The sequence below is a fragment of the Mycosarcoma maydis genome, chromosome 1, assembly GCF_000328475.2.
Source record: "Mycosarcoma maydis chromosome 1, whole genome shotgun sequence".
Classification (NCBI taxonomy): Eukaryota; Fungi; Basidiomycota; class Ustilaginomycetes; order Ustilaginales; genus Mycosarcoma; species Mycosarcoma maydis.
Window position 1 is genome coordinate 747,341 of NC_026478.1, and position 21,841 is coordinate 769,181.

General features: G+C 55.6%; 5 protein-coding genes across 5 annotated transcripts; 2 read left to right on the forward strand and 3 right to left on the reverse strand.

Moving 5' to 3' along the window:
- Positions 1–463: 463 nt before the first annotated feature.
- Positions 464–2,401, reverse strand: UMAG_10085 (uncharacterized protein; the record flags this gene model as incomplete). Its single annotated transcript, XM_011388342.1, has 1 exon — positions 464–2,401. One exon carries the CDS (start codon positions 2,399–2,401, stop codon positions 464–466), a length of 1,938 nt encoding a protein of 645 aa, XP_011386644.1.
- A 772-nt stretch (positions 2,402–3,173) lies between these two features.
- UMAG_10086 (nitrogen permease regulating protein NPR2) lies at positions 3,174–6,560 on the reverse strand (the record flags this gene model as incomplete). The annotated part of the gene is made up of 1 exon (XM_011388343.1): positions 3,174–6,560. The coding sequence occupies one exon, from the start codon at positions 6,558–6,560 to the stop codon at positions 3,174–3,176; it is 3,387 nt and encodes a 1,128-aa protein (XP_011386645.1).
- A 562-nt stretch (positions 6,561–7,122) lies between these two features.
- UMAG_00280 (uncharacterized protein) lies at positions 7,123–8,517 on the forward strand (the record flags this gene model as incomplete). Its single annotated transcript, XM_011387894.1, has 1 exon — positions 7,123–8,517. The coding sequence occupies one exon, from the start codon at positions 7,123–7,125 to the stop codon at positions 8,515–8,517; it is 1,395 nt and encodes a 464-aa protein (XP_011386196.1).
- Positions 8,518–8,856: 339 nt separating this feature from the next.
- UMAG_10087 (uncharacterized protein) lies at positions 8,857–12,431 on the reverse strand (the record flags this gene model as incomplete). Its single annotated transcript, XM_011388344.1, has 2 exons — positions 8,857–11,431; positions 11,533–12,431. The coding sequence occupies 2 exons, from the start codon at positions 12,429–12,431 to the stop codon at positions 8,857–8,859; spliced, it is 3,474 nt and encodes a 1,157-aa protein (XP_011386646.1).
- A 2,890-nt stretch (positions 12,432–15,321) lies between these two features.
- On the forward strand, positions 15,322–21,210 carry UMAG_00282 (putative RNA helicase; the record flags this gene model as incomplete). The annotated part of the gene is made up of 1 exon (XM_011387895.1): positions 15,322–21,210. One exon carries the CDS (start codon positions 15,322–15,324, stop codon positions 21,208–21,210), a length of 5,889 nt encoding a protein of 1,962 aa, XP_011386197.1.
- Between the last annotated feature and the right edge of the window lie 631 nt (positions 21,211–21,841).

Below are 21,841 nucleotides of genomic sequence, written 5' to 3' on the forward strand. Positions count from 1 at the left end.
CTTGTCCAACCGCTCGCACCGCACCCGACTCGGAATCGCCATCAACGGTCCCACAGCCATCGACTACGATCACGCCGCTTCGCGTACCATCAGAGTTCGATTCTGCACGTCAACCACCCCGGCGCGCTGCTCAGCAGGATTGCATCAACCAAGCTGCTCAACAACGCTGACACGAACCGTCTTGCTTTCCTCTTTGCTTGGCAAATCGCATCGATTGTCGGTAGATCGAAACGGTGCGCGACACGCATCGATCAATCCTCGTACTTTCGAAACTCAAGCGTTCGCATCAACGCGTTGCAACCAGACCGGCGCAACACATGATCTGGATCGATCGATGCCGCCACTCGCGCCTCGCAGCCACCACACCTCACATCTCACACCACACACGCTGTACCGTACACACGGTCACGACTTGTCCAACTCGATATTTTTTTCTTTGCAGCTTCCAGCCACTCGCTCGCCTCTATGATTCTACTGCCTTGTACATGGTCTCAAAGTCGACGGTGCTGTGCTTGTGCAGACTGGGACTGTTGCGATCGACGCTGAAGCCGATCTTGTGATAAAACTTCTTGGCCGCCTTGTTCTGGTCGAAGACGGTCAGCATTAGCTTTCTCATGTGTGTCTGTTTCGCGAGCGCATGTACGACGTGGATGAGTTCGGTGCCCAAACCATCACGCTGATTCTGCGGACGAATCTGGATTTCGTACAGGTACGCCACCTCGATCTGCTGCTCGCCTGGACGTGCGACGGGGTCGTCGTGAGAACACGGCTCCGTGTCGAAACGGAACATGGTGAAGCCCGCGATCTCTGCGCCCTCGGCTGGTGCGGGTCGGATAATGACGAAGCGCGATTCGTCGTCGAACAGCTCCTTCTTCTTTGCCGTCGGTTTCCAGCCCAGTGTCGAGTTGCGGTACATCGACTTCATGTTGGTTTCAAACAGGCTGAAGATGCGCTTTCGTTGTTCCGACGATAGTTGCGACGACGTGAGCAGCTCGAGTGAAAAGTTGCGCGTTTTGAGGTTTGAAGAGATCGGATTCGACGAACGAGTGCCGCGATGCTTTTGCAGCATCTTGAGCAAGTCATCAGCGCAAGCGGAGCGAGCCGACTCGAGCGCCGCAGCGTAGTCGATCGATGACTCAGACTTGGTCTTGACCTTCTTACGAACCGCTCCCGTTAAAGAGGCAGGATCCTGCTCTTCCACCTTGACTCCAGCAAAGCGTTCCGCAGCAGCTTCCTTCAACGCCTTGCCTTTCCTACCCAGTAACCCGTTCGCCTTCAATGGACACGGCCTCTGCTTGCATTCGTTCGACTCCTCGTCTTCCACGCTGCTACCTGTCTCCTCCTTGAGCGTCGCAAACCCCTTTGCCGAGCAGTTTGCACACATCTTTCCATGCTTGATCAACAGTACGTGCAACGCATACTTGAGTGGACCGGGAACCCTCTCATGCAGGTGGTAGTACGTCTGGTCGCGATTCGCCTTCTCCGGGACCCAAGCGAGCGCCTTGCACAGTCGGAAGACGTGTGTATCGACCGCCATGCTCTGCCTGCCGATGCAAAACGCCAGCACGCACGAGGCAACTTTGGGTCCAACACCGTTGAAGCTCACTAGCTCCTGCATGATCTCGTCGTCCGTTGCGTCGTGCAGGTGATCGAGTGAGAGTTTCCCGTGACGTTGGAGCGTTTGATTGAGGATGCCTTTGATGGTGCGCGCCTTGTTGTTAGCTAGACCACCACAACGGATGGCTTCGACGAGTTCGGATTCCGGAGCCGCATGGATTGCGTGCCAGTTGCGTACACCGAAGTGTTCCGTGAGAGACCGGTGAGCCGCAGCTGAATTGCGGCTCGATGTGTTGCAGCTGAGCACGGTGCGCACAACCGCATCGAGAACAGATGCAACATCTCCGCACCCTCCCCACCGATCGTCGCCCTTTGGTGTAGTGTACTTGGGCAGACCTTGACCGCCTTCGGATTCACGCTTGTAGCCATGAAACTCGCCCAGGATCCACGCGACTCGGTCGGCCTCCTCCGCCGTAGGCAGTGGATGGTCCGGAAACGGAGATGCCAAAATCGACGACTTGTACGACGCCAGCTTGCGTTCCGAAGTGGACTGCTTCTTGCTTGGCGATGCAGCTTCCGAAATGCCGCTTTTATCGTCGACTTGTTCCGACTTGATCGGCCAAGAGACGAGCTCGTTGATTTGTGCACTTTCAGTCTTTACACCTCTCTTGCGCTTATTCCCTGCGCGAGATTCTCGGACCGCGCTGCGCGTGCGAGGAAACACGACCTCTTGAACTTCGGTCTTGATGGCGCGCGATGCGGTTGAGCTTTTCCTGGACGGTGTCGGATAGACTGCAGCTTTGCGAGCCGAAGTCCTCCTCGTCGTCGATCCGGCTGCTGTCATTGCTGAGATCGTGTTGGCGCCGTACAAGCTGCAACTTCTCGAGTGCGTACTATACACAATCGCGTGCGAAGCAGCCAAATCCGGAACTACGTGCAGTCCGTGTAGCCCGTGTAGCCCGTGTAGCCGCTGAACAGCGACAGCGACAAGCGAAGCCCACCGAATTTTGGCACCGCTGTTTCGACCTCCGCTGTCGTGTGTGCCCTTTGCTCTTAACCAGCTCTCGCTTGCGTGTACCCGTTCACTAGACTCTATCAGGTGGTTTGGCGTGGCTGCCCGTGGTAATAGCCAAAGGCATGTCGTAGAGTCCTTGTCCAGTCCAACGTCCTACTTCCGCAGCAACCAAGCCGCTTACACTACCATGACGTCGCATGAGGCTTCTTTGCCGAGCAACACGATCTCGTCAGCCTTTGCTCATCACCACAGCTCTAAGTGGAGGCTTAACCGTTCACAATTCACAATAGTGAATCACGAATTAAAAAAAAATCTGATTCGTGATTTTCGCGTGTCGCACCCAAAGCCTTATGGAACTGATCGACCTAACACTATATCTTTTTGACACGGGCACGTTGTGGTACACGAACATGAACTTCATTCCACATGACATGACACATTCACGATTCGTGATTCGTGATTCATGACTCATGACTCATTGGCATCATCCGAACTCAGAGACAGTGTGTGGCTGCACCAGCAACACGAAACGAGATGAGCCCTCGAGCCTCGAGGGTATCGATTCGGATTCTGCGACGGATGCAACACTTGTGAGCTGCAGTCACTGATACAGGATCCTGACCATTCCCAAGTTGCCCGCTTCGATTGCTTCGCGATCCAACCCAGTTGGGCCCCATCCGCTCTCGTCCGGATCGTTGCCCCAGACGACACCGAAGCCACTCGAGTCTGCGCCGTGCGTTCTGGCGCTCGACTGTGGTCCGGAGCTTGCGGTGCCACTCACTTGGCTCCTTGCTGTGTTTGCGCCTGCGCTGAAGCCCGACATCCTGGGCTTGCTCCAGCCTGAACTGGCGCCACCAGCTCCTCCTGTTGCAGCTGTAGTACCGAACATGGATCCTCCGGGCCATCGTCGCCAATCGCTGCGTTGCGTCGATGCGATATCTTCCTCGTCTGTATCGGCGGCATCCAGCCGAGACCAGGGCGAGAGGCCGATTTGGATGAGCATCTTTTCCAGGTCCGGCCACGAGATGCAGAGGCTGACGCAGATCTCGTCGTCGCTGTGCAGGCCGTCGAGCATATCGAACAGCTCCGGTGGAATCACGCTCACGCCGAGACGAGGGTGTGTGTGGCTGCTGCTAGCAGCGCCAATTCCCGAGACTCCAGCCGAAGCGGTTCCAGGTGCAGCAGCACTGGGAAGTGCAGTACTGAGTCCGATCGCGCTGGCGCGCTTACGTGGAGACCGCGCTTGAGGCCCCGATGCTGCCGTCGTCATCGTCGACGGCCGTTCGGCTTGGAACGCCACAGCTGCTGCGTCCACCGCCGTGGTGGTAGGATGGCGGTAGTTGTTTCGCTGTCGCAACCGAGCTTGTCTCTTAGTAGGAGACGTGCTAAATTGACTCATCCCTCCTCCGCTGCCAGTGTGCAACGAGTCGGCCAAGTTGAACGCGCTCGCGTTGCCTCCACCTGCCCCTGCTAGCACAACGTTACTTAACCTTGCCTCGGACGCCCCTCTGCGCGCGGGCGGGCGTGTTCCAACACCCGGACTGTCCACACTGCCGTCGCGTCCGATGCGCTGGAATGCGCTGTAAGCGCCGCTCATGCCAGAGAGCTCGCGCGGGCGTCGATCTCGCGGCTCGCGACTGCCGCTCTGTTCACGACGATGTGCAGCTTGGGTCTCGGTACGGCGAAAACTCGAATCGTTGGATTTGAGCGCTGGCGAGTTGGTCACGGGCGAATTGCGTACCGTGCTGACCACGGATGTGTCAAATGCAGAGATGCCTTCCTCGCCAGTTCGCGATCCGAGGTAGATCGGGTATCGATGGACCCGACGTAGGAATCCCTGGATCACACCGAACGAGACGAAGCGCCTCACGTCGATACCTTTGCTGTCGATATCGTTGTCTTCAATCCAATCGTGCAGCGTCGTGCCGGCTCGAAGCAGCGAATACAGGCGAAGCAGCTCCGGATAGCTTGCATTCGGGTAGCCGGGCCTTGTGACGTAAGATGCGCATCCGCGACCAAGCGCCTCGTCATCCGCAATCTTGGCTATCGCGGGCCGCACGGTGTACATGTTGAAATACTGGAAAATGTCTACGACAATGATGCAACCATAAAACATGAGATGCTCCAGGCATGCTCGTGTAAGCTCTAGATCGGCGTCAGCCAGCTGCGCGATACGCTTGGCATGGTTCACCCCATCGATGAACGGCAGGATGCGACGCATTGTCAGGTCCCAATTGCCATCGACGCGCGACAAGAGATCGAGCAACGCTACAGGGACGTCCCAGTCGTTGATGGGTGTTGGGTTCGGATAAACGGGGAACAGTTTCAGGTTGATGGCATCGCGAACTGTGCGGCCAAGACCGTGTGGCGGTTCGCGCTTCTCAACAAGCGTAGTGCGTTTGGTAACGTCACCGGTCTCGCTGCGTAGTGCGTTGACAGAATTGGAAAGAGCAGCATCTATCGTACGCATCGAGGCGATGCTCTCGGTGAGATGCTCCAGCAACGTCGAATCGTTCCCGCCACCGTCTACTCCGCCTATGGGACTGCCGCGGCTCGAACGCCTCGTCCCTGCTGCTGTGTTGATGCTGTCAAAGGCGCCGCTATCGTGATTCGTCAATACATTTCCGAGACTTTCCGCAGCACTGAGCTCGCGGCTGGGGTCACTTTGCCTTCTGGAGCTTACGATACCCATGGCATTGTCGCGACTCTCTTCAGACGGAAAGGCGCCTTGCGCAGCATCGTCTGTAAGGCCAAGCATCGTAGACGGTCTCGCCATGCTCGGCCTTGGACCATCGGGGCAACTCGGGGAAACAGCAGAGTGGGGAGAGTTAGGTCCTTCTTTGCCAGGAACACTTGTATTGTAGGCGCTGCTGCTTCTCCGCATGGGCGGTGCATCATCGCGAATCGTCGTGAGCGGAGTTAGAATCTTGCCGCCCTCGCAAGGCGAGGAGCCAGAACCAGATCCGGAGCGAGACCTCAACCCACTACCGATACCATTGTCACCGGACCCATGCGGTTGTATAGGACTCGCACGAGCCGAGGTTGGTGACGGTGTTTGACGGAGGTTTGAAAGTTGGGCCTGTTGCATTTGCTTGATCCTGAGTTTTTCGTTTATGATGCTGCGATGGTGTTCGCCGCGCAAAGATGCGAAGCTGGTGCTTAGCGATACGAAGTCATCAGGACCGATGATGGCAGATACAAGGCTATGTGCTTGTGGACTATTTGGTTTCGATAAAGTGTTGAGGTAAGACGTATGCGGCGCTTCAGGTAGCGCGACGAAGCTTTCACTGTACGAGCCGAGATCTTCAAAGAGCTGCTCGATGACTCCGTACATACGTGGCAAACTCTTGGGACTGGACAAGAAAGACTGTGTCTCCTCCAATCCGCGAAGGACTCGGCCACACTTCCGAACGACTGGTTCGTAGGCTCGTACATCCGACTGCCCATCAAAGACGAAGCAGAGGTTGAAAATGAAGTTGTTTCGCTGGTACTTTGTCGCGTCTTCGATCAATGTCGGAAAGCCCATGATCTTGTATGTTCGCTGCTCCAGCTGGGGCTTTTTTGGAACATCTGCATCCTCGGCGCCTTCTGGCCTTACTGAAGAATCCCTCGATGATCCTTCGTATCTTGCGGAGGCGGAGCGTACGGGCACGATGGGCGGTGCACGGGAGGAACGATTGTGGCTGCTCTGATGGGTGCTAACGGTGCCACGAGCAATGGAAGTGACGAGCCGCCCGCACAAGGGTGCTTTCGGGATCAAGTATTCGGAAAGCGCGGAAAAGTTGAAGAGTGGCTCAGTCGTCTGCGTTGGTTGCGGATGTGCTGATGCTGCAGAGGTTGGGTCTGGCTTCGAACGTATCTGTTCTTCGGTGATGGATCCTTCCGGCACTTGATAAATGACTTTGGGGCCTTCTGTCGGATGAAAAGTGGCGTAAAATATGGCAAGGAGACGAGGCAGAAACTGCTCGTCGAGCGTTGATATCGACATTGTGAGCAGTTTGGATATTGAAATGCAAAGCCAGAAGCTGATGTCGAAGCGCGATGGAATGTCAGCCAGCAGTGAACGAGAACCGATCAGCGAGGCTATATTATCATGGCGCAAGCGTTTGCTGCATTTCGTCGTACCACAACAGGGCTACAGATGTTTTAGGCGGTATAAGCGGTTGTTTCTGTGTGAGCAGAGGTAAATGTATGCTGTCAGAACAACATGTTGATGGGCAGAGGTGAAGAATGTATGCTGTCAGAAGAACAAGCAGCACAGACCGATAAGCGAAACCCAAAAACAAAGATGTGGAGAAGACACGAGCCGATCGCCCCGATTTCATTCGTGATTTGACCACGCCAAGCCAAACGACTCGGATAAGGGCTCGTGACTGACAGCGGAAGACCCTTCTGTAGGCTGAACCCCTCACGCGTTTGGGCCACATCTTGGAGCTTCTAGGCGTTCGTTCTTCTTCTCTCACACACACACACACCACCAAGCCTTACGATCGTTACGTGCAACAGGAAGTGCGTCGCGCCGTTTGACGCTTTACGCATCCGCGCCAGTCATGGTCCCCATTCCATCGAATCGACGGAAAGGCCTCCGACAGAGGCACTGGGCGTTGGATCTGTTAATATGGCTCTGCATCCTTGTCGGTTGGTGTGCCGCGCATGCGATCCGTAGTCAGACCAGAGACTACGGTCACCTCTCGTCTGACTCGATAGCTGCCATCGCTGCGCTATGTGATCCGGCAACGATCCTCGATACGCAGAATCCTAAATCGCTGCTCTCTCAGATCCTCATCCCACGACCACCAGATACGGACAACAGTGGCAAAGTGCGAGAAGCCATTCTCGATATCTTTCGAACCCAGCTCGGCGCCAAAGACTCCGACTCTTTCTCATCGATGGATTGGAAAGCTTCGGGAAAGCTTGGATGGCATATGGAGCAACATACCTTTACCGCCGATACGCCGGAAGGGAAAAAGAAAATGACCAACATGATCTTGACCAAGAACCCAGCAGCGCCGCGTAAACTCGTCGTTTCTGCGCATTACGACTCCAAGTACTTTTCGGCCGCTTCCGGAATGGCAGAATTCGTTGGTGCGACGGATAGCGCTGCGCCTTGCGCCATGATGGTTGATCTGGCGGTTGCATTGGACGATGCCCTCGATGAGCGGGAACGCAAAATTCATGCTGAAGAACAGTCGAAGCCGTCGATTGCGCAGGAGACGACATTGCAATTGGTCTTTTTTGACGGTGAGGAAGCGTATCGTGTCTGGACGCGAACCGATTCGATATACGGGTCGAAGGAGCTTGCGAAGCATTGGACTAGCAACTTTTGGGATGCAACGCAATTTGACACGAGCCGAACATCACATGCTCCCAAGCTCACTGCGAGGAGGTACCGTAGCACGTACGGTCCTATCGAGCATATGCACACCATTGAGCACATGATTCTGCTCGATCTGCTCGGCGCAGCTAACCCGAATGTGCCTTCCTACTACGATAGCACCAAGTGGCTACATCAAGCAATGATGGATGCCGAGAAACGGCTCAGCGAGGCAAACGTCTTGTGGCCAGCGGGAGACACAACGCACAGACATGCGCGTTCCTTTTTCTCGCGATCAAGACCATGGGGTGGTATCGAGGATGATCACTTGCCGTTCTTGCATGCGGGCGTGCCCATCTTGCATGTCATTCCTTCACCCTTTCCCTCGGTTTGGCATAAGATGTCGGACGATGTGACAGCACTCGACTATCCGACGATGCATGCTTGGTCGATGATCTTACGTCTCACCGTAGCAGAATACTTAGATCTCGACATCAAGAGTGTCGCGCAGAGAGATGCGAATGCTTCAAGGAACGAGTCGATCGGTGAGTCTAATTTCGCACCAAGAATCAAGGTCGAGCTGGTAAGTCGAGCTCGACCCGTCGCCAGCGCGAGTGAAGCGGCGTACTGACTTGATGCCTCTCTCGCCCTTCTCTCCTTTGTTTCTGGCAGTAACTGCCCCGAATCAAACATAGCATCACAGCATGGAGTACAATCTTTGATAGCGTATCATTTATCACATCAGATCAATCGTATGTGTACCGTATCAGACCCATGCAGGATCAAAACATCCAACGACACGCGTCGAGAACTCGACAAAATGCGCGTTGGTAGTAAATAGCGTATGATGAGCTGCGCTTCGAGCGATTCCAACAGGGAAGCAAATTGTTGCACAGAACAACCATCCGATCCATTCATCCATCCATCCATCCATCCATCACGCGTGCTTTCGTTTGGCGCCAGCTCGCGGCTACTGACTCAACGAGCTGTCTCTGGAGTCAACTTTTCCCAAACCCAACAGAAGTTCTGCCGCCTGACGATCGTCTCCGCTCTCGGGGGCTGAACCTCTCATACTCCTCAACGAGGCTTTTCTGGGCGAGACGCATGCGGTAGGCATAATGCCGAGCTTTTTGACGTCTTGCGGCGGTGCGTCATCCTCGTCGCTCATGCCTTCGAAGAAACCGCTGTCGTCGTGGACGAAGGGGGAATCTCCGGAACTGTTTGCGTGCAGGGGCAAGCGGTGGTGTTGGTGGAACACAGGTGTCGACGAAAAGTTGGTTCGATCACCCAACACCCTGGAGGGAGTCGAGGCAGGCAGAGGTTGCGGTAGCGAAGCACTGTTGGACGCACGAGGAGTCCAGCCCTCTTCGTTGTTGCTGTAGGTTCGAACATGACCACGACCGGCGCTGTCCCAACTTCGAGTAGAACCGGTATGGTCGCGTGCCGCCGAGGAGCGAGGCAGCTGGTGATGAGCTGGCTGACGATGCGAGACGTAGTTGGCAGAGATGGAACGGCCGAATGAGCCAGCTGGAGATGCGCCGATCGCACGAAAGCGTTCGGAGCGAGTGCTGAGCGACAAGCCAGTTCCAGAGTAGAGCGAGCTGTTCTGCGGTGTAGAGGGTACCACCATCGTAGGCATGCCTCGCGAGGCAGACGGAAACGACGCGTGAGGCAGAAACGGTCGAGACGAGAGTAGCGGCGAAGCGGGAGCGCCCATCGCATGGCCGTAGGGCGCGATCACTTTCGAAGACACAGCTGGCTCGGCGAGGTTTGAGGCCAGCGCAATGTCTTCAAGCTGCGCACGTCGACGCTTGACGGGTCGAGCCGGCTGAGCCGAGGCAGTTCGCGCGACACCTGTAGCTGCGGCATTGACAGCCGTCGTGGGATCTACATTTTCGTCGCCAGCCTCGAATGCAGCAGCCGCAGCCGCAGCCGCAGTACGCTTACGGCCTGCACCGACACTGGGTTGGGTGGCATCTCCCTTTCGCTTAGCCTGTTGCAATCGGCGTGTGAGATCGTTGGCCGACAAAGATCGACGACCTGACTTGGCAGCATTTGGTTGGCGCTTCTCAACATGCGTCGGGGCACTGTCTGGCAAGTTGGCCTCTCGCTGCTGTGTGATCGGAGTCGACTCCTGGGGACGAGGCTGAGTCAGCTGACGTGCGCTGGCACTTCGCGAAAGCGGTGTGCCACCGATGCTCTTCGGAAGAGCCGATGTAGCCGCACGATCGCGTCCGGCTGCCCAGTCCAAACTGAGTTGTCGCGCTGGCGCCAGGCCCACCACAGTCGACGAACCCATCTTGGGCGTGCTTGCGATGGCAGAAGCGCTGTCCAGCAAACCAGCCTGCTGCGCGATGGCTTGTCTTGCGTCAGCGCATCCAGGATTCATCGGCACAAGACCGACAACACCAGCTCGCTCGACCGCCTTGGCCGACGCTGCTCGTTCCCGCGCTTCCTGCGCTTGAATCAACGCAGCAGCTTGAGCTTTGGCTGCTCGTCGCTGAGCGATCAGTTTGAGCGTTCGCTCTTCGTCCTCTTCACTGTCCCGGCGCTGATCATTGCCGTATAGCGCATCCGCCTCGCTGCTCGATGCACTGCTGCTGGGCATCATTTGGAGCAGGCCTTGGCCCTTGACACTGTGGCCGTGGGTCTCAGACTGTATCCCAATGATACCTTGTCGCTGCAAGGCTGCCGTCAGCTTGGGCGGCAAGCTCGACGTCAAAGAGAGTCTTGCGTCTCCAGGTCGCGCAGCAGGCGAGGCTTCCTTGCGCGTTTCCAAGCTGCCGATGCTAGCCCGGCCACTCGATGTGGTCAGCAAGCTCAGGCTGGTCGAGCTAGAGGCACGCGAGAGGAGCTTCGGAGCCGGTAGGATCGTATCGAGCTGCTCTTGCGCCGGCTCGCTCGATGCAGTGTCAAACGGCGTCGCGTGCTCCGTGGCGGAGCGTCGAAGCGAGTTGCTTCGTCCGCTGAGAACGTCATCCAGCGACAATCTTGGCACAGATCGGTGACGCGAAAGCGAGGGCTTTGAGCTGATTTCGTGACGAGCGCTGACCTTCACGGACTGGACAGGCGTCGCCCGGTCAACTTCGACGCGATTCAGAGCGATGCCAACACCTTGAGGGCCAACCGCTTGGCGCAAGTCGAGAGCAGGTGGACGAGGCGCGACGATTTGCTCTGTAGAGAGACTGGCCAGCGGCACTTCTGGCTTGATCTTCACAAGGCGTCGCTGCTGCGCACCTTCGGTATCACGAGCATCAAGCCAAGGCGGGATGTTTTCCTTGTTTTCGCTGCTCAGATCTGAGATCGCTTGAGGATCCACGTGCTTAGCGGCACCAGCACCGTTGGCGGACGCGTTGCCCAAAGGCTTGCGCTGCGCCGGCACACTGGCTGGCGGCTGGACCGACAGATCTTTTGTCCCTGAAGTAGCTTGACCCGCCGCAGGAGCGCCTGCGTCGGAAGCGGTGGGGGCGATGCCCGAGCCACCGTATCTTCCTGACCTCTTTTTCTCGGCTTGCCTACGGTTCTGGAACCACACCGACACAGCTCTGATCATGTTCGACACGGGTGCATGCAAAAGGCGCGAGGTCAGTACAGTGCTTCAACGCTTGTATCGGGTTAGGTCAAAGGCAAAGGAGAGTTAACTTACCGCACGGACATGCCGACGCGATTGGCAAGGAAGAGGCGAGTCTCGTGGTCAGGAAACGGATTCTTTGCATAGACCTGAGCTAGCAGGTTGGCCTCATCAGGACGCGTTCGCCTTCTTCTGCGAATCTCGTTTTTCGAGTCCTCTCCCATGACACTGCCAAGACTCTCGAAAGAGTCGTCGGCGAGAACAGAGGCGGGAGCTCGGATGAAGGAAGCATCAAAACGCGAAGAAACTTCTGCATTATCCTGCTCGTTCTTCTGCGCGAGGTTGGATACCGACAGACGGTTGACGTCGATAGCAGGGCTCGGTGATGTGGGTGCGTGTTGAGCGTGAAAGGTGTGCGCTGAAATGCCGATGCTGTCGTCCATTGATGCAGCACGTTGGTCGGGCGCGTCGGCGTGATTATTGGCGGCGAGATCAGAGTGATGGCATGGTAGCTGGGAGGTGTTCTCATTGTGTAAGTGTTCGATCGACATGACGTTGTCTGTGGTTCGAGGTATGTCGTGTCGCGACCATGGCTGCTGACGAAAAGCGTCGCGCGAGACGATGGGCGTGGTGACCAAATGACGCGGCTGTGGACGTGGGCTACTGGCGTGCGAGGCTGGGGTGCTGTTATCGCGAAGCTGGTCTTCGGCACGTGGTGAGCTGGAGCGGTTCTGGAAGAGAGGCGCGTCCTTGTTGATGTAGGACGAGAAGCTGTCGACCGACGCGGCTGCTGGGCTACTTGTACGATGGACGTGATGCTGGGGTGGCGATATGACATGAACGTCACGGCCGCCAGACAGGCACGATCCGCGATGGTGCTCAGACGGGTGGTGATGCGTGATGCTCACAGAAGCAGCCTGCGAGGAAGCAGGCAAGCGCCTCTCGCCACTGTCCATAGCGATGGCAGCGTCCATGGTCAACAGCGTGGTGTGCCCGTGCAAGCGCTCGTTGTTGTCAAAGGACAAAGAACTCGTTGGCCCGCAGGGTAGTACAGCGAGGCTGACAAATGCGAAAGACCTTGTCCTGAAGGAAGACCTGGACGTGGACAAAAACGCAGGCTATGGTGCCATCTGTAGGCTCGACTACACCTCACTGCTGGATCCTTGTGCTAGCTCGACGACGTGAACCTAGCACGCAGATGGGGAACACGATGCTGTACGACGACTACAGAAGCGTATCCTTCGAAGGGGGAAGCGGTGGAGGGAACGGTGAACGAAGCAAGGCGTGTGACGAGTGGAGTGCAAGTGCAACAAGCTGCGAGGAAAGGGTGAGCAAACAGGAAGGCGGCACTGCTGCTTCTGCTGTCGAGAAGTCGCACCGTTGGACGTGAGGCGAGGAGTCGCAGAGTCACGGGTGTCACTCACGACTCACGACTGACTGCTGCTGACTGCTGCGAAGGACCGACGCCTCGACGTGCCACTTGAAAGGAGGCGTGTAATTCTTGACTGGCCTGCAATCACCAATCAAGGACAAGTTACGCGATTTCGCGAAGAGGCGTTGAGCTCCCATGTCCAGTCGTGAGTCGTGAGTTCAGAACTTCACGTTGCAGACAATCGTGTATTTCACGATTCGTAATGTTACGTGATTTTCGTGATTTTCGTGATTCCCGATTCAGTCTGTGCTCTCCGTGCCGAGCGAGCAAACGGAAAGTGTTGCTCTTGCGCTTGAATTTGCAGCGGATTTTTGTATTTTGACCTTTCTCCTTGCTGTGGCGAAGCGTAGCGGATTTAGGCAACGCGGTCACGCTCCGCTCGATTAGAAGACTTGAAATCCTCTCGTGTCTATGGCTGAACTTCACACGCGGAGGAGCCAGCAAGATGCCCAACCAACTCACGACTGCTGCCAAGCACAAATAGGATCCACGCTTGTTGCTCGTGTCCCTTTTGTGACCGTCGTTGTGACTGCGACTGACCCACGAACAACGGCGTGAGTATGTTTTAGATGAAGCATCTTTTAACTTAGATGAAGCATTTGCTGCATCTCTTTGAACCAAGTTCACCGTGAGCTTCCCCTACCGAGACGTTACGAAGCTCTGCTCAGCATGTGGCCCCTCGCTTCTGATTCTTGCGAGACGTGCTGTCTTCTCTGGTACAGAGGCACAACGATTTGGGCGAGCACCTTCCACGCACAGCACCGCCTATGTCTTGAAAGTTACTGACTGATGATTCCCAGTCGCGATGGTTTTGATTTAGGTTTTTTCGACCTTCTGGTTCAAGCCACAATTGTGCAGCCTGCTTGTCGCGCTCAATGCAGAGGAAAGCATGCATGTGCGATGTGCAATTCAATCGCAATTGCTGCGTATGCTTACTGGTCGAATTCAAAATATCCTCTAACGTTACATCTTGTGCAGCTTGGGCTCCGCCACAAGCCTCGTAGTTGCAGGGGTCGGGCAAAGGACATATCACCCTACTCAGTCGCGACGTGTTTCGGTGAGACGGCTTCTTGCATCCCCTCCCGTTCGAGAATCGCGGCGCGGTCGACGTGATCAGCCTCTGAAGATCGCACGGGTCTTGGATTCCACTGTCCGCACTGTCCGCTTAGGAGCATTCCAGCACGCGAACCCAGTTCCCTGGTTGCATGCGCCTTTCTGGCAGCGAAGCTTGCAACCTTGCCCAAGTCCTTTGCTTGTGTCTGGTCTGTTCTGGTTGATGCTGATGCAACGCAAGTCGGGTGAACCTCCCTCTACACGACGATGCACCGATCAGTGCAAGGCTTGCAAATTGTGGAAACGCGGGGTGCTAGCCTCGCACAGATGCTGTGCTTGGTACGACACGCCATCGACTCATCTCCACCGCTGTTTTCACCAGGTCAGGTGGAGTGAGGCACGCGATTTGGAAGAATATCGCGTTCGCTTCGGTGTTTTCTGTTGACAGCTGTCCGCGTGGCAGCAAACGCCTTCTTAAAGTGGGTTCGCGTTAATGGCTGACCACGCGCCGTGTGGACTACTGGTCACATGATTTTTCCGTTCCAAGTTCCAATTTCAGGTACGAATTTCATGAATCATTTTGACGTGTAGGGATTTGTAACTGCCATCAATCGTGAATGACCTTGAAAGGCTCGGCATGCTGTTGCGGTGTTTGCAACCAACATCGGCTGTACAAAGCACGAGTTTACCTATTCATGTGACGAGACCAGCCCTGCGACTGCAATCGTATCCCTGTTGGAGACAAGCCGTGGGCGCTTTGAGAACTATCGGGGAGGTAGCCTGGCTCGGCAATCTTGCAGACAGTAGAGCCAAGTGCATCGTTTTCATAACTACGTGATTCCTCGCACCACTCTGACTTCCAAGATCCAACTTTCCCACCTTCACGGTTTCACTCGTGACTCGTGACTCGCGACTCATGACTTGCACGTTACTTGTGTTGCACGTTGTGGAATTTCCATTCGTGATTGTAAGGTGGCTTCATGCATACGTCCCCGATTTGGACATGTCTTGCCTCACATCGGGGATCTTCAAAGTGGAGGAGCACAAAAACCCACAGACAAGAGCAACGGGCAAGAAGATCAGCATGGATGAGCCTCTGGTGCCTTTCCCACTATTAATGTTCAACTGAGCCTTTGTCCACATCTTGCGGTCATCGGAATCCACACCTGTCGCCACCATAGCAACAGCCGCCGAGTCGCTCATCACTGAGGAAGACCAAGCCTCCTGTAGCACACAACATTGGCGCTCGGCAATATAGCTCGCTCAAGCTGGCGCAACAGACGACGAGGCGAACTGCAAACGACGTCCTTACCCTTTTCACGACACCGCAGCATCGGAAGAGACCCCACGACCCTGGGGAATAAGGGCGTTACGACAAGATGACATTACAAAATCATCTGCAATCATTCCTGTCTGCCGCGTCCAGCTCACAGCGCACGCTTGATGCCGATCAGCAGCTCATTGGATCGCTCCAAGCCGAGCTTGACACGCTACTCCGCTCCTCGCATCAGCAGTATGGTTCGCACATCTCGACCACTGATGCCGGCGGCATCAAAGATATCTGGTCTGAATTTTACCGCTTTGCCTCTATCAATAGCTCCACAGAGCAAGAGGGTCAGGATGCAAATGACCTCCACACACACGAGATGGAAACTTCGGCGGCAGAACAGGCGGACGGGATCGACTACCGCACTCATCAAAGCTCCTCTCCTGCTGTAGCCGGGCTTCAAGATCACTTAGCTCACCTTGCGTCTATTGATCCGCAACTCGCGGACAGCTTGCGCCACACGGTAGTAACTGCCTTGTCCTCATCGAGATCTGGCGACGAGATCTCTGCCGAGCTAGCCGAGACCATCGGCTTCGACCAACTCGACTTGGTCGGGAGCATCATAAGCGACCGTCAAGCTGCACTCTCAGCTCTTCAAGCTGATTCATATTCATCTCCGCACATGAGCGGGACAGAAGAGCTTTCGCACCAGGAGCAAGTTCAGATTGCTCTCCCACACCGGCCGTCCCATCATGGTGCAACCCACGACGCTTTCCATCGTGGCAGCAGACCCCATATTCCCGGCTCGCAAGTCGTCGTGCAGACGCAGCAGGAACGCCAACAAGCGCGGCGCTTCAAGAATGATCTCCGCAAAGCCAATCGCCAGCGTATCGTCGACCCAAGCGAAAGTATTCGCACTTATACTCCGGAGGAGCTTGAACGTATTCGTGAAGAGAGCCTTGCCGCTGCTGCCAATCGTCCGCTCTTCACAGGCACGGCGACAGGAGTCGAACAGGTGCGCTATCCGCACGTGTTTTCGTCCGGAGCCCAAGGCAATGTGCTCTCGGTGTTTGGCCAGCGGTTTGCTCTTCCTCTGGGAACCAGCCGAGAAGAGAAGCAGTTCTACGAAGAGGTCACCATCCCCCCACCGCGTACAGTCCCCATGCGCACGGAAGAGCGCTACATTCCTATCCCAGAGATGGACCCAATCTGCCGTGGTGCGTTTCCTGGCTACAAGAGTCTCAATCGACTCCAGAGTGCCGTCTACCCACTTGCCTACAAGACCAATGAGAATCTGCTCGTCTGTGCGCCGACAGGTGCAGGAAAAACCGACGTCGCCATGCTCACCGTCATGCGTGCCATCAGTCAGTATGCTCGAAATCTGGAGCCAACTGCGGGCAACGCTGGCCAAGGCTTCGATATCCGAAAGAATGATTTCAAGATCATCTACGTTGCACCTATGAAGGCACTTGCCGCGGAAGTCGTGCGCAAATTCAGCAAGCGCCTTCAATACCTCGGCATCAAGGTCCGCGAACTCACCGGCGACATGCAGATGACACGTCAAGAGATCGCCGAGACACAGATGATCGTCACAACGCCCGAGAAGTGGGATGTCGTGACTCGCAAACCCACCGGTGAAGGTGAGCTCGCAACCAAGGTGAGGCTGCTCATCATCGATGAGGTCCATCTCCTCCACGACGAGCGAGGTTCCGTCATTGAAACCATCGTCGCTCGTACCCTGCGTCTGGTCGAGTCCAGCCAATCGCTCATTCGTATCGTCGGACTTTCCGCAACGCTGCCGAATTACGTAGACGTCGCCGACTTTCTTCGCGTCAACCGCTGGCAAGGCCTTTTCTATTTTGATTCCTCCTTCCGTCCTGTTCCGCTCGAGCAGCATTTCCTCGGTGTCAAGGGCAAAGCGGGCTCGCAGCAGTCTCGAGCCAACTTGGATAAGGCCTGCTTCGAAAAGGTATCAGAGCTCGTCCAAGCTGGCCATCAGGTCATGGTCTTTGTGCACGCCCGCAAAGAGACTGTTAAGACGGCACAGACGCTTCGAGAGATGTTTCGTGAGGAGGCTATGGGCGACATACTGCAGGCGTCGGCGGACGAGAACCCGCGCAAGGCCTTTTTCAAAAAGGAGCTTCAGTCCAGTCGCAATCGCGAGATGAAGGAGCTCTTTGATACGGGCTTCGGTATCCATCATGCTGGTATGCTGCGAACGGACCGTACCCTGAGCGAACGTATGTTTGAAGCCGGCGTTACACGCGTGCTCTGCTGTACCGCTACGCTTGCGTGGGGTGTCAACTTGCCCGCTTACGCCGTCGTGATCAAGGGCACAGATGTCTACGACTCGTCTGCAGGTAAATTTGTCGACCTTTCGATCCTCGATGTGTTGCAGATTTTCGGTCGAGCCGGTCGTCCTCAGTACGAAGATCTCGGTGTCGGCTACATTCTGACGTCGCAGGATCGCCTATCGCACTACGTCGATGCCATCACTTCGCAGCATCCCATTGAGTCAAAGTTCATCGGCGGACTCATTGACTCGCTCAATGCCGAGATCTCGCTCGGCACCGTCGCCAGCGTTCGCGACGGTGTTTCTTGGTTGGGCTACACGTATCTGTTTACCCGTATGAAGCGCACGCCGCTCACCTACGGTATGACGTACGACGAGGTGGCCGACGATCCTCATCTAGGAGCCAAACGACAGCAGCTGATCAGCAATGGTGTCAAGAAGCTCGTCGAAGCCAAAATGGTCGAGCACAATCCCGTCACAGATCGTCTACAGGCGACCGACCTAGGTCGCATTGCTGCCAAGTACTACATCGGCTACCGCACCATCGAGACCTTCAACGAGCGCATGCGCAGCAATATGAGTGAGGCCGATGTGCTCGGCCTGCTCAGCCAAGCCGCTGACTTTGAGCAGATCGTACCACGCGACGCGGAGGAGAAGGAGTTGAAAAAGATGCTCGAAGCAGCACCGTGCGAAGTTTCGGGAGGCATCGAGACGTCGCCGGGCAAAGTCAACATTTTGCTGCAGGCGTACATCTCCAGGACGTTTATCGAAGACTTTGCGCTCGTCTCGGACTCGGCCTATGTTGCGCAGAATGCTGGCCGAATCATTCGCTCTCTGCTCGAGATTGCACTCAGTCGCCGGTGGGCTCGCACAGCATCCGCTCTTATTTCAATGAGTAAAGCCATTGAGAAGCGGATGTGGCCGTTTGATCATCCGCTGCAGCAGTCCCATCTGAACCCAGACACGCTATACGCTGTCACAGAGCGTGCTGATGACGTGGAGATCGAAGAGCTTGCCGAGATGTCGGCTGCAGACATTGCCAAGCTCATCCGCGTCAACGCGAGGATGGGCAGCGCGGTGAAACAAGCAGCACGCAGCTTTCCCCGTCTGGCAACGTCGGCATCGATGCGTCCTCTTAGCCACGACCTCCTGCGCATCGATGTGCGGGTCGATCGTATTTTCGAATGGAGCGAGCGAGATCTTGGACGCCTGCACGGCTTCTACATCTGGATCGAGGATGAAGAAGGGTCCGAGATTCTCCAGTGGCTTACACATCTTACCCGAGTTACCGACTCGCACCTTTCCAACGTGACTTTTACGATCCCGCTGTCCGACACACTGCCATCAGGCTTGAATGTGCGATGGATGTCGGACTCCTGGATTGGAAGCGAGGGGAGCGAATGGATTGCCTTGGACGATCTGATTGTTCCGGCCAAGCCGCCTTTGCACGACACTCTTCTCGATCTACCCCTGCTGCCAGTGCGTTCTGCACTTGCCGACGAGCTGCTTTGCGAGATGTATGCACAAGACTTCAGCGCCTTCAATGCGCTACAAACGCAAAGTTTCCACACGTTGATGCATACATCGGCCAATACGCTTCTGTGCGGACCTACTGCATCGGGAAAGTCGACCGTTGCGGCGATGGCTGTGTGGCGAGCATTACACCAGGCCGTCCAAGGTTGCATCATTATCGTTCACAGTAAACGGGATACATTGGCCTCTGCTACGAAGAGCACAATGGTAGCAGCGCTCAAACAGAAGCGCATCGAGGTGAAACGCTCCTCGCTTTCGAGAGAAGTTCTGCCATTTGTGTGCAACGATGGACTCGGCGCACGAGTGCTGTTCACCACCTCCATTTCTCTCTTGCGTGCTCTCGAGGCGAGACAAGATCTGGTGGGTCATGTCTCGCTCCTCGTTGCTGAAGACATGCATCTGCTGGATCCGGGGTACGAGATGATGTTGGCCCGGTTCATGTGGTGCTGTGCACGCTCGCGTGCAGACAGCAGCCAAGGTGCAATCTCGATGCCACGCATTGTGGCGACTAGCGCAAGTCTCAGCGACGCCAGCTCGCTTGCGCAGTGGATCGGAGCAGACGAGTTATCGACGTACAACTTCGATCCCAAGGACCGGCCATCCATCCTGAACACGAGTTTTCAAGGCTTTGACCAACCGCACTCGAGCGGCCTACTTAAAACCATGGTCAAGCCTGCATTTGACAAGATGAAGGAGTGCAGAGCCAATGGACCTGCTATCGTCGTTGTGCCCTCGATATGGCAGTGCTTTACGGCTGCTTCGGACTTGATCACCAAGGCAGCTGCAGATATGGACATAGATGGCTATCTTGGCCTACCCTCGGAGGAGATCGAATCAATCTTGCCACACATCCTCGACACGTCGCTGCACGAGGCGCTGGTGCACGGCATCGGCATTGTACACGAGAGGACAGTGGCGCAGGACCGAACCGTGATTGAACACTTGTACGACCAGCATCTGCTGAAAGTGGTCATCATTACCCGAGACTGCTTGTGGAATACGACATTGCGAGCGGCGCTTGTTGTGGTTATGAGCACGCAATACGTGCGCATTAGCAAGGCACACAGTACAGGCGCATCGGATCGAGAGCTGGTCGACTACACACTTGCCGAACTGGGCCGAGCACAGAGTTTGGCAGTGCGACCAGGAACACTTTGTGATCCGAACCCGCCAGGCGAATGCCTCGTGCTCTGTCAGACGGACAAAGCCAAGATGCTCGAAAAGATGCTTCAGACGGGCATGCCTCTGCACTCTTGTTTGCTGCAGGATGAGCGTGGTGGTGCGCCTCTGCTTGCCACTGTACTCGGCGAAGTCGTGCAAGGCGCCATTACACGCGAAGAGCAAGTTCTCGACGTACTCAGCTGGACCATTCTGCCTGCTGAGCTGATGCGCAATCCGACGTACTACGACTGTGAGTGCAACGAGCGACACTCTGTCGCTGCTCGGCTGACGGCGGTGGCCAGCGAGCTCATACAGACGCTCTGCGAGCTGAAACTCGTCGAAAAGCACTCCGAGTCCAAGGACGGTAATTCGAGTCTCAAATACACTGGTCTCGGCAAAGCTCTTCATCTGCAATCGGGGTCGACATTGATGCACGTGGTGCGATGGTTCACCAATCTTTCAAGCAAACCTGTGAGCGCAGCAAAGGAGATGGATACCTTCACACCCAAAGCTCGCGACCACAAGGACATAGACAGGATTGAAGACGCACCGGAGAAAGAGGTGATCGAGGCGACGTTGAGTCAGGTTCCTATTGAATGGCGGAGTGCCTTTCGTCTTTCTGCCGACAAAGTGCAGCACGAGGAAGAAGAGTCCAATGGAAAAGCAGACGAAGGACAGGGGGGAGAAGAGGGGAGCGAACCGGACAAGCGAAGCCGGAGCAAAATCATCACATATGGTCTTAAGCACAGGCTGTTACTGTGTCTCTACTTTGCCAAGTTGGATCTGATCACGCCAGCAACAGCCAAAGTGCTCGGAATGAGCAGGAGGGCGAGAAAGCGGCTCCAGCAGGGAGATACGGAGCAAGCCGTTGATCCCGCTGTTGACGAGCCGTACTCTGAACGACCAACGGATCAGAAAGCGCACGCAAAAGCGATAGAAGTTCTGCGAAGACAACAGGCAGCCCAAGTACTCGCTTTGTTGAGCTCAACCAGCATCATTGGAGGTCGGAGTTGAGCGGATCTCTCTGATCCATTGACATTCACGATTCTCGCAATGAAGATCAAATTGTTGCTCTCCGATAGTTGCACTGCACTCGTACATGTCACCATGTGTGTGCCTGAGACAGCAGAAAGGGTTGAGGCAAAATCGAAGCGTCGAAAGTTTGTTTTGCTGGACCAAGACTCTATCGCGGAACCGATGCAAGCGTGAAGGTGAGAAGCATGGTGCTGGTTTGGAGTGGAAAGAAAGCCGAATTAGCCGGGAAATTGGGCCAAGCAGTCCGGACAAAATGCCGAGAGGCCTCGCACAAGATACGAGCTGGCAAAATTTGTGACTCGTTCAGGGCAGCGCCTTGATTTACTCTTGGTGTTGCAGTCTTCATTGGCCTTTGTGGTGATTATCTGTGCAGCGCTTCTTGACGGAATGCTTTCCATCCGACCACATTCAAATTCGCATTGACGATTGTCTAGCGTAGCGCACTCGCTTCTTAATTTCTGCGGCTTCATCTTGGAAACAACACAAATAGTCACAGCAAAAGCAGCGCTGCACTATCCCTCCTTCACAACGACCATCTGATCACCCTCAAGTGTCGATCATCCTTCTTCTCGCCAGAACAAGCTTCCTCGCACCACATCCTTATCGCTCG